A 12,076-nucleotide genomic window follows, 5' to 3' on the forward strand; every position below is an offset into this window, starting at 1 on the left:
TGGAATCATCAGGTGAGTAGATTTGGCTGTTGCATATGGATCATTTCCGTTTTTTCACTAACTGCAACTGCTGCACTAAAAATGGTATGAAAATACCAAATTTTGGTATTACTTGTGCAAATACCAGCGACCAAAATGTGCTCTTGGTTGCCCAGTAATAGATGGTAAAATACCATGAAATCATATCAAAATCTTGTATGTGGAAGATCACAGGAATACCAAAATATGACTTTCCAAGGGCGCGGGAATACCTAAAATTAAAACCATGGCAATACCAAGTTTTGGTATTCAAGCAATGTTCAAAAATCCAGAAGATCTCAAGTTGGTATTGAAATGATTTTATTTTGTGGTATTATTTTACCTTTGGAATAACATGGTTTGGTATTGTTGTGCCCTTCCACATACAAGATTTTGGTATGATTTCATGGTATTTTACCATCTATTACTGGGCAACCAAGAGCACATTTTGGTCGCTGTTATTTGCCCAAGTAATACCAAAATTTGGTATTCCCGTGTTATTTACCCCTGCTCGGGAGTGGATCCCACTGAAACCGGTTTCAATGTGTATACAAAAAGTGTGTCTTCGTTGTCCGTTCTGTTCTAATAACGTCCAACTTCAGCACGTTCCCATCTCCTCTTAATTAAAAGGGTCGTTCGCGCTTCGCAAAAGTCGCTTCCAGCCAAGTCCCGTTGAGTTGCACTCTCGGTGATAACGCGAGTCGCCGAACTTGAAGCGATTCGACTGTTTCATTCTAAGCACATCGCGTGGACCCGGCACACCATTGTGTTGGTGATGCTGAGCAAGTTAAGAGCATTATTCAACTCGAACGCGCACACTAATTAATAAGCCGAACTAGAAGGCAAGAATCAACGCTGCTTTGGAGAGAAGATTATTCGCTCAGCAAAGCTCGGCCGGTCAAGATGCGTTTCTGCGTGCAATTCGCGGCGGCGGTTCTCACCCTTTGTTGTTTATCGTTCCGGGTCATCGAAGTCGACGGCCAGACTGAGCCAGGTATAAGTGCGTCCTACGGTAATTGGGGAATTTCCCTGCAAAGCAGCTGACTCATCGTGTTTCGTTCGTGTTCCAGGTGATGAGTGCGTCGTTCAGCGAACCAACGCGCCCGGGATTTGTCGTCCGGTTGCGGAGTGTCCCTCGGTCATCGCAGACATCCGGAACCGGCGCGGGAATCCCACCAAGTGTGGCTTCATCAACAAGGTCCAGGTCGTGTGCTGTCCGGACGGAGTTCAACCGAGGACAACCAGCAGCACAACGTCCGCTACGGCGACCTTGAACAACCATCCGAAAATCGCGGAAAGTGAGTATAGAGTCCAACTTAGAGCAGTCTTATCGTATTAACCAATCGACTTTTAACCAGAATGCGCCGAGTACGGTGAGGCGGTCTACTCCAAGGAGTACGTCAGCTCACCGCTCGGAGTCGACGAGCCGCGCCTGCAGCGGCTGGACAAGTGTGGCCACAAGGCGGTCGAGCTGATCGTGGACGGGGAGGCGGCCAAGTCGCGCGAGTTTCCCCACATGGCGCTGGTTGGGTACGGGGGCGTGCCGGCGGTGCAGTATCTCTGTGGGGGTTCCCTCGTGTCGGACCGGTTCGTGCTGACGGCCGGCCACTGTATCATCTCGCAGGAACAGTAAGTATTGCTTTGTTTTGGTGCTTTGTGATGAGTTGGGTCATTTAAAAAAGCCAATTTTGGAAGGTGGATATTAACACCTCCCATTAAAAATATCCATTTTGGTATCAGTACTCACGACAGAAAAAGAATCGAGCAAGGTTGAATCAATCGGCAGAATGCCGAATGGCAGAATAACTTTTTTTTGTAGAGCCTTAAAACCACTGCATCCAATTATAGCTGTATACGCACTTCGGAAAGAACCGGTCAAGAAAAAAATCAAATGGGCAGCAGCGGCAGCGAAAGCAAGCCAGAAAGGGTGAAGAAAAGCCCCAAGAAATCACTCCCTCTCCTTTGTTCTGCTGTTCGTAAAGCTGTTTCTTGACCCCTTTCTATCCGATCTGCGTACTAGCCTTATAGGAATATTGTGGTGAAGAGAACACAGAATGCCAAATGGCAGAAATTTCAATCGGCGGAAAACTAAATGGCAAAAAGGTCAACCGGCAGAAAGGGTCAAAACAGAAAATTAAAAAGCCGAAAAGTTAAAAGGCAGACAAATTTAAAGGCATTGCACATTGAACTTTGAATTACAGAAATTTAATCAGCAGAAAAATTAAATAATAGAATATTAATTAGCAGCTGCCTTTCAAAAAAGTTGATCAGCAGAAAATTTTAATAGCATACAAATAAATGGTAGAAAAAAAACGAAGTTGACTTTATAGCTGTCGGCCACCATTGCTAGTACCAACCACTAGTGTCTTCCTTTTTATCTACAAGGACTTCGCCGCACTGGGCTCCTAACTGTATGAAAGTATGGCACGGAGCGACGGCGCCGAATACCCATATTTACACAAAGAATTTTAGAGCGCCCGCCGCGGGATTAAATGGCAGAATCAAGGGCAGAATTCTGCGAATTGACCAAAATTGGATCTGTAAAAAAATTAAATCACAGAATAGTTAGTTGGCAGAAAAAAGTCAAAGTAGTTATGTCACAGACATAACCGGAATGGCGTAGACTACGTAAAGTTTTGATATGTGAACACAGAGTTTTCCATTTCTTAATTTTGATGAATTAGTTAGACGCTTGAAATACATTAACGGAATAAGATCGTGAATGCGATCGGTAAATTCAATCGGACCGTGTACGTACCGGTTGTTGAAACGGAACTTATATACGATTCAAATTGACTTTTACTAGAAAGAGATGGCAAATCAGATGCGAACAATACACAGTAAAAAAAATCATGGTAAAATTTCATCTAAAAAGGAGTACATCTTTTATGTCAGAAAAAAGCTTTAATTTTACCTCTAATAATGTGTAAATTTACATCTGGTAGACGCTAAGAAAAAATATATGTAATCCCAAAAAAATATCAAACCGGCGATAGTTATATCCAGCTTACTGAGTCCGCGCCCCAACCCGCACGGCCAACTCGCCGCTGTGAAAACTGGACGATCAAAGCCAATGTAGCTCTATGTGCTCCGTACATTGTATACTGTATTTACTGCATATACGGTACATAGAGCTACATTGGCTTTGATCGTCCAGTTTTCACAGCGGCGAGTTGGCCGTGCGGGTTGGGGCGCGGACTCAGTAAGCTAGATATAACTATCGCCGGTTTAATATTTTTTTTAGGATTACAGATATTTTTTCCTAGCGTCTGCCAGATGTAAATTTACACAATATTAGAGGTAAAATTAAAGCTTTTTTCTGACATAAAAGATGTACTCCGTTTTAGATGAAATTTTACCATGATTTTTTTTACTGTGTACCGCAGCTACCATGTAAACATACTTAGAATGTGTTGATAAATCTTTGACTAAACAACATCGAATGGAGGAAGGAAAGAGAAGAACGAAAAACGATTTTTTCGCGAACCGAATGAATGTTTGGTAGCAGAATGAGGGGGAGGGAGAGGGGTTGGGGCGAGAGCAGCCTCAGAAAGCTGTGCAATCCGTCGCCCCCGTAAACCAAAAGGTCCGGCCATCGAGAGGCAACTGGCTGACGGTACCGACGAGAAGGCGATGCGCACTTCTTTTCCAGTTCTGGTCCCTCTCTCCCGCTGCTGCTGCTCTGGGCTGAGCTTTTCTGCTGCTGCTGCCGGTCCGACGTCTGAGACGTGAATGATAGAATGGGCTGAGCGCGCGTTCTTATATATGATTTCGGTTCGCTACTTCCCCTCCTTTTTCGCGACCGACACTCGGTCGCGTTGCTCGGGTGATTTTCCCCTCAAAATAGGTACTTGACATTCCCGTCCGTGAGTGGGAAGCGCTCATTTTGCTTGCAAAATCTCTGCATTTTGAAAACATTTTAAAACATTCAATTCTTGACTTTTTTTTGATAAGGTCCTATAAACAAATGTAAACATTGAGTATATCCCGCTTACTCCGATGGACTTTGACATAAGGTGTGAAAGGGATACACTCAATGTTTACATTTGTTTATAGGACCTTATCAAAAAAAAGTCAAGAATTGTTTCAATAGTTAAACTATTTTGCCAACAATGAAAGTTTCATAGCAAATTGCTGAAAAATTTTTGAATCGAATAGAACATAAATCGTGTCGATTCGATTAGAGGGAAGGAAGATATAAGCGTTTGACGGATGACGCAGTATTCCAGGGCCTTCGGCCCGGGTTTTTTGGAATGGCACCCCAGTACCTTCGACAAAGACGTAGTCTACGTCAAAATGCTCTAAAGAGGACCGGTCAATACCACAAATTGCTGACTTTTGAAAGAGCTCGAGATTCAGCTATCATCATCGACCCGATCTTTAAATGTTCACTGACAGCGCCCGTCATTATCGTTCTTTGGATGCAAATTTTGGTTGATACACACGAAGTTGACACGAGAAAGGGCTGACAGCCGGGCGACACGACGATACATGCTTTTTCTCTCTTTTACTTTCTCTTTCTTGCTTGTGCGGGCTAGTGCGGTGACAGCAGTCATTTGAACGCAGTCATGGTCATGGGTCATGGCATGGTGATAGAAATTTCTGTAGAACTTCAACCGAACGGGCGAATGAGAGAAGTGGCGAGCAAGGTATGTAGATTAGTAAGGTAAGGCGGGTTTTCCAGCTGTCAAAAGAGATAGTTAGCACGAAACCCGGATTTTATATGGAGATTATTAGAAATGTTAAAATTTGACCATTTTCCGGGCAAATTTCACCGGATTTTTTCTGTAGGGTTGTTGAACCGAAATACGCTTTTAAAATAATAATATTTTTTGAAAAAAAAAAATTCAACTAAACGCGTTTTTCGGTTCAGTTTGGCATGCTTAACGACTCCACAGAAAAAAAAAATCCGGTGAAATTCGCCCGGAAAATTGTCAAATTTCCACATTTCTGAAAATCTCCATATAAAATCCCGGTTTCGTGCTAACTATCTTGACAGCTAGAAAAAACCCGCCTTACCGTATCTAATCTATATACCTTGGGTGGCGAGAGTCAAATGACTGCGTGAGTGATTTTGCGTACCGTTCAATCTTTCGTGTGTGAACTGACTAAAGCAGAATGTCAAAGGCAGGTTGAAGAAGTGAAGGCGAACTCAAATGAGCAGTTCTCTAGGATTTCGGTCATTCGATTTTTTTTTGTATTTTTTAATCCGACTGAAACTTTTTCGGTGCCTTCGGTATGCCCAAAGAAGCCATTTTGCATCATTAGTTTGTCCATATAATTTTCCATACAAATTTCGCAGCGTCCATACAAAAATGATGTATGAAAATTCAAAAATCTGTATCTTTTGAAGGAATTTTTTGATCGATTTGGTGTCTTCGACAAAGTTGTAGGTATGGATACGGACTACACTGGAAAAAAATGATACACGGTAAAAAAAAATTGGTGATTTTTTTATTTAACTTTTTATCACTAAAATTTGATTTGCAAAAAAACACTATTTTTAATTTTTTTTATTTTTTGATATGTTTTAGAGGACATAAAAAGCCAACTTTTCAGAAATTTCTAGGTTGTGCAAAAAATCATTGACCGAGTTATGAATTTTTTAATCAATACTGATTTTTTCAAAAAATCGAAATATTGGTCGCAAAATTTTTTCAACTTCATTTTTCGATGTAAAATTAAATTTGCAATCAAAAAGTACTTCAGTAAAATTTTGATAAAGTGCACCGTTTTCAAGTTATAGCCATATTTAAGTGACTTTTTTGAAAATAGTCGCAGTTTTTCATTTTTTTAAATTAGTGCACATGTTTGCACACTTTTGGAAAAAATATTTTTGAAAAGCTGAGAAAATTCTCTATATTTTGCTTCTTCGGACTTTGTTGATACGACCTTTAGTTGCTGAGATATTGCAATGCAAAGGTTTAAAAACAGGAAAATTGATGTTTTCTAAGTCTCACCCAAACAGCCCACCATTTTTCAATGTCGATATCTCAGCAACTAATGGTCCGATTTTCAATGTTAATATATGAAACATTTGTGAAATTTTCCGATCTTTTCGAAAACATTATTTTCAAAATTTTCAAATCAAGACTAACATTTCAAAAAGGCCAAACATTCAATATTACGCCCTTTTAAAATGTTAGTCTTGATTTGAAAATTTTGAAAATAATGTTTTCGAAAAGATCGGAAAATTTTACAAATGTTTCATATATTAACATTGAAAATCGGACCATTAGTTGCTGAGATATCGACATTAAAAAATGGTGGGCTGTTTGGGTGAGACTTAGAAAACATCAATTTTCCTGTTTTTAAACATTTGCATTGCAATATCTCAGCAATTAAAGGTCGTATCAACAAAGTCCGAAGAAGCAAAATTTAGAGAATTTTCTCAGCTTTTCAAAAATATTTTTTCCAAAAGTGTGCAAACATGTGCACTAATTTAAAATAATGAAAAACTGCGACTATTTTAAAAAAAAGTCACCTAAATATGGATTTAACTTGAAAACGGTGCACTTTATCAAAATTTTACTGAAGTACTTTTTGATTGCAAATTTGATTTTACATCGAAAAATGAAGTTGAAAAAATTTTGCGACCAATATTTCGATTTTTTGAAAAAATCAGTATTGATTAAAAAATTCATAACTCGGTCAATGATTTTTTGCACAACCTAGAAATTTCTGAAAAAGTTGGCATTTTATGTCCTCTAAAACATATCAAAAAATAAAAAAATTAAAAATAGTGTTTTTTTGCAAATCAAGTTTTAGTGATAAAAAGTTAAATAAAAAAATCACCAATTTTTTTTTTTACCGTGTACCATTTTTTTCCAGTGTAGTCCGTATCCATACCTACAACTTTGCCCAAGACACCAAATCGATCAAAAAATTCCTTCAAAAGATACAGATTTTTGAATTTTCATACATCATTTTTGTATGGACAGCTGCGAAATTTGTATGGAAAATTATATGGACAAACTAATGATGCAAAATGGCTTCTTTGGGCATACCGAAGGCACCAAAAAAGTTTCAGTCGGATTAAAAAATACAAAAATTAAAATTGAAGAAAAAAGACCGATTTCGTAGAGAATTGCTCAAATCTCGATTAAATTTTCAAAAGGTCCTATCTGCATAGGAAACCCATGAGGGATAGGTTGTTTTGAAAATTTAATCTAGAAATATTCAAATATTTAAAAAATCAAGAAATTTAGAATAGCAAAAATTCGAAAGTTCAAAATTTGGAAAGTGTTAGTTTTCAAATGGTCCTAAGCGCCAGTTATAAACAAAGCCGTTTGTTGATCGGTTTTCGATCAATATGAAAAATATCTAGATTAAAAATGCTTCAAATTGCTCTTCTACACGTTCGTTAGATGCTCTTTACTGATAAATAATTAAAAAAAAATGATTTGTTTCAGAAAAGGTCCGAAGTTGGTATTACATTACCAGCAAAACATATTTTTTTCTAAAAACCTCCAAATTTTAATGAAAATAGAAGTCTACTCAACTGAAAACAATTTAAAATGCCTTTTCCAGCGTTTATAATCATATTAGGCATATTTGAGCTTCTTTAAACATATTTAATTTTTTTGTAAAGTTCCGATGAACCGCAAAAAGTTTTTTTTTTCGAGAAAATCTGTATTATCGTATTTTGAAAACATTTTTTGTAAAACAACTATACTGGTGTAAAATGCATTAAAAAACACTTTTTTTCTATCCAAATGTTGAATCCTCGACTTTGGTTACAGTCGGCGAACATAAACCTCAAAAAATATTTGCAACGGCCTTATAGAAGAAAACAATTTGACAAGAACAGCAAAATCTATAAAGTTGAACAAAAAATCATAGGAACGACTCTTGAAATACAGTACATGTTCGGTAACTGGGCGTTGTTAAACTGGGATATAGCCCACTTAAAAAGCAGACAAATGTCAAAAACATAAACAAACCAAAATGACCGAGGGGTCAATGAAGGCAAAAATCAAGTGTGATAAATAAACAAAAATGTTCAGTTTATTTTAAATTCAAGCTACAATTAAAGGAACCATGGAAAATAAGCTCTGGACACAAATCGAAGTAACTTTAGTTTTTATATTTTATTAAACAAATATGCATTGGTGATCTTCTAGGGAATTTTTGTTCAGCCCAGTTAGCGAGTAGCATTCGGTAACTGGGCATCCAGTTGTCTGCTCAGTTATCGAACGAGCACTGTAATATGAAATAAAGTTAAAATTAAAATTGAAATTAAAATAAATTACATCAATGTCATCAAAGTATTCATTACCCCTTTAAAATATGTATTTAGAAAATCAAAAGACAATCGGACGGGTTTTATTTACTTGCATAACCGGTAAAAAAAACTTTACAATCCAGCATTTTCAAAAGTCACTCTTATGTGAGATTAGGGGTGCCAAATTTGCTTTGCCGCGCAATTAGGTCTCTGCGGTGGAGATGCCCTAATAGAATTCACGTGGGCAACAGGGCATTTTTGTCAGACGAGAACAAGCTTTGGAAATCATGTTTTTGTAAAATGCTTGTAAAAGTAATAGGAATAACTTTGGTAAAAATCAGAGTGTGGATTGTTCACATAAAGCTGCTCTACTGGTTGCTGTACTTGGTCTCAGTCCCGTATTATCGAACATTAGCATTTAATTGACCACATTTTCCTCCTCACTTTCCAGCGGTCCCGCCACCGTCGTCCGGCTGGGTGAGCTCGCACTGGACTCCTCCAACGACGAAGCCTTCCCCGAGGACTTTGCCGTGGCCGAGCTGATCCCCCACCCGGAGTACAAGCAATCGTCGCAGTACAACGACATCGCGCTAATCAAGCTGGACCGGCGGGTCATATTTTCCCCGTACATCCGGCCAATTTGTCTGCCAATGGGGGCGGAACTGGGCAACCGGCGGGCCATTGCCACCGGGTGGGGAACGATTGGGTACGGGGACGCAACGAGCGCGATCCTGTTGAAGGTGGTGCTGGACATGTTCGGGCATGAGGAGTGCGCGCCAATGTTCGAGGCGAATCGAAAGCTGAAGGAGGGCTTGAGAAGCGAGAGTCAGATGTGTGCCGGGTCGCGGAACTCCTCGAAGGACACGTGCCAGGGCGATTCGGGCGGGCCGTTGCAGATTTATAATGATGAGAACGTGTACTGCACGTACACGATCATTGGGGTGACCTCGTTTGGGAAGTATTGCGGGTTGTCCGGATCGCCGGGAGTTTACTCGCGCGTTTACGCGTACATCTCTTGGATTGAGAATCTTGTATTTTAAGAATGGATAATAAACACTGACTTACCTCAACGACGTCATCGCTGGTAGACATCGCTCATGAACAGCTGGTAGACGATTTTACTCAGCTTCAATCCGATGTTCCTTTTGGCCGGTCCGTAGGGTAGGTTCAGAAGGCGTTCCTTCTGATCTTCGCTGGTGCAGCGTTCGAAGGCGAGGAACAGCTTGCGGGGCGTCGGATAGCGTTCTACGATGGCGTTTACCTTTTCGATTGTAAGCAGCTTGACCTGGAGCAGCTGCTTCATGAAGATTTCCCTCACCGTGCAGGCGCGCGTCTTGGACGACTGTTTGTTGAAGGTTTCGAAGGCGATGAGCGGGATGGTGGAGTGGCTGAGGTTGAAGTCTTTCGTCGCTTCGCCGAGTTGGTTGGTGATGTTCTGGAAGGTTTTATTCTTCACATTCTTGCCCAACAAGCCGGTCATCGTGGCCAGGTACAGCACCGTGTGCAGATGATTCTCCGTATACTTCACGGTGAAGTCCTGCACGAACGTATTGAGGGCCGCCTGCGACAACGTACTGGCCGGAACTCCAACCTGACGATTGTTTCCCAGATGCTCGATCAAATATATTACATTGGCGAGGCCACATTGCTTCAGGCGAAACTTTTGCTCGTGGAAGCGCCCGTCCTTGATGCTGCTGGCCAAATCGTCCATCCTTTTACGCTCCACGATGTAAGGGAGAATGAACTCCGCGCCCGTGTCATCGCGGACAATCCATAAAAAGTCCCCAACGCTGAGCCGGCGAACCTCGTGCTCCACGTGATTCTGCTGCAGCGCTTTAAGTGTTCGATCCAGGTTGCTCTTGGACTTGCCAATCGTTTCCGCCGTGTCCACCAGCAGAATCACCTTCGGATCCCAAATGTTAACAACCTGCTCCGCAGGCTCTGAACTCGTTCCAGCACACGGTTCCATTTCGTCCTCCGTATCGCCCAAATCCAAATCCTCCGGCAACTGGTACTCCACCTCAGCCGCCACATCCTCCTCGCCCTTCCCCAACACCCTCACCAACTCCCGGTAATGTCCCTCCCGTCGATCATTCAGCACCCGCTCCACAACCTCCCGGCAGCTCCCCAACGTCTCCCCGCCGTTCGCCACGTGCGCCCGCAGCTTCTGGTCCAACGCCTCGCAAATCGTTCGGCCAAAGTGCGCCAAAATGAAGCAGTCCCGGCCGGAGGCCAACGGCAGCGGGAACATCCGCAGCGATTCCAGCGCCTTCTGCAGCGGGATCCGGCCCATCGTGTTCCGCTCCTCGGCCTTGGCGATCATCTCCTGGAGCCATCGTTCGAACAGCGGGTTCGGGTGGTGCATCCGGACCGCGATCCGGGCGCGTTTGGTGGACGGTTGAGTGGTGTCGGCGTCCGGGACGATTCGAAGGCGCAGGTTGGAGTTTTGCTTCGGCATGGTGCAAAGGGGGACGGTATCACAGAGTGGTCACTTAACACTAGTCAACTACAGAAACATTACTTTATGTAAATTTCATCTAGAATTTCATAAATACAAAATTGCTATTTAAATGAGTCAAACGTTTAGAAATTGCATTGCAAACTGCACATGTTTACGTTTTTTCGCGGTTTAAAAAGGGATTCCTCCTCCCGGGAAAATTACATTTATAAGAGCGAGTCCCGCGAGACCACGAGCAAAGCATACCAATCTTGAATCGACCTCACCAATCTGCCTGTAATTTTCAGGGGTTGTTTGTACATATAAAACTAGCATCTGGCCAAAATATGAGCACTCTAGGTCAATGGGAAGTGGGGCAAATCGGGACACAAAGTTTGAAGGTTCAAAACCGTCAAAAATCTTAAAAATGCTGTAACTTCGGGAAAATTCATTTTAATTTCAAAATTCAAAATGCATCTCTGGAGCAACATTTGAAAAGGGCGCATAAGCATTTTGACAGCTAAAACTATTTCGCAAATTCCGAGACAAAAGATAACTATTTAACAAAACCCACAGCGTTAGAAGGTAGCTGGGAAGGCCAGCTAGTGTTTAACACATCGAGTTTTGTGAAAAAGTTGCCTGTTGGATCGGAATTTGCGAAATAGTTCTAGCTGTTAAAATGCTTATGCGCCCTTTTCAAATGTTGCTCCAGATCTGAAAGGGCTTCAAAAGTGCTACAAAATGCAGGGTAGACAGGGTAGAGCATTCCAATTGGTTAAGATTGATCATCACTCTGAAATGCTCTGAATCGAACTCAATTTGACGAATTTCTGCACCAAAATGAATCAGCCAGTGCCCATAGACTAATATTAGTCTATGATGTGCCGGTTGTTGCCTTCTTGATGCCAATGAAGGAATTTTTGGTCTAAATCAAATGTGTTTAAAAATTTATATAATTTAGTGGTACAATCATTGACGTCCTTGTTGGCAAAAATTGATTGATGACGATTATTTTCATCCATTTAAACCCTTTAAACAAATAAAGTTTAAAAAATTAAGAAGCTGCCTTTTTCTGGTCTTCTAGTATTCTTGGAAACGAACTTGAGTTTCAAAAAATGTTATTCGAAGATTTTTTTAACTTAAATTTTTTAAGAGATTTAAATGGGTGAAAATAAACATTTGTATGCATATTATTTTTGTGAAATTGTCTCAGGAATTCGAATATGATAAAATTATCACCGGAAAATTTGATCTAAGTGGTCCCTCGAGCAAAAAAATACAACCAGAAAAATCACTAGCATTAGCATTAGCATTTGGAGGACGCACCACCACCGGAAGGCTCCACAACGCTTTTCCCACTGTTTGGTGTGGTTGTGTTAGACCCTCATCCGGAACAA

At 41.0% G+C, this 12,076-nt stretch overlaps 2 protein-coding genes across 4 annotated transcripts; one reads left to right on the forward strand and one right to left on the reverse strand.

Annotated features, from left to right (window-relative positions):
- Window positions 1-747: 747 nt before the first annotated feature.
- Window positions 748-9,344, forward strand: LOC120418953 (venom protease-like). 3 transcript variants are annotated; one of them, XM_039581491.2, is made up of 4 exons: window positions 748-1,030; window positions 1,089-1,316; window positions 1,377-1,647; window positions 8,694-9,344. In XM_039581491.2, exons 1-4 carry the CDS (start codon window positions 922-924, stop codon window positions 9,280-9,282), a joined length of 1,197 nt encoding a protein of 398 aa, XP_039437425.1. In that variant the 5' UTR covers window positions 748-921; the 3' UTR covers window positions 9,283-9,344. The 3 variants fall into 3 exon arrangements, with proteins under 3 accessions (XP_039437425.1, XP_039437426.1, XP_039437427.1); XM_039581492.2 differs by having other exon boundaries at window positions 752-1,018; XM_039581493.2 differs by having other exon boundaries at window positions 760-1,012.
- On the reverse strand, window positions 9,308-10,904 carry LOC120418952 (crossover junction endonuclease MUS81). The gene has a single exon (XM_039581490.2). The coding sequence runs from the start codon at window positions 10,698-10,700 to the stop codon at window positions 9,318-9,320; it is 1,383 nt and encodes a 460-aa protein (XP_039437424.1). The 5' UTR covers window positions 10,701-10,904; the 3' UTR covers window positions 9,308-9,317.
- Between the last annotated feature and the right edge of the window lie 1,172 nt (window positions 10,905-12,076).

The sequence above is a fragment of the Culex pipiens genome, chromosome 2 (genome assembly GCF_016801865.2).
Source record: "Culex pipiens pallens isolate TS chromosome 2, TS_CPP_V2, whole genome shotgun sequence".
In the NCBI taxonomy this organism is placed as follows: Eukaryota; Metazoa; Arthropoda; class Insecta; order Diptera; family Culicidae; genus Culex; species Culex pipiens.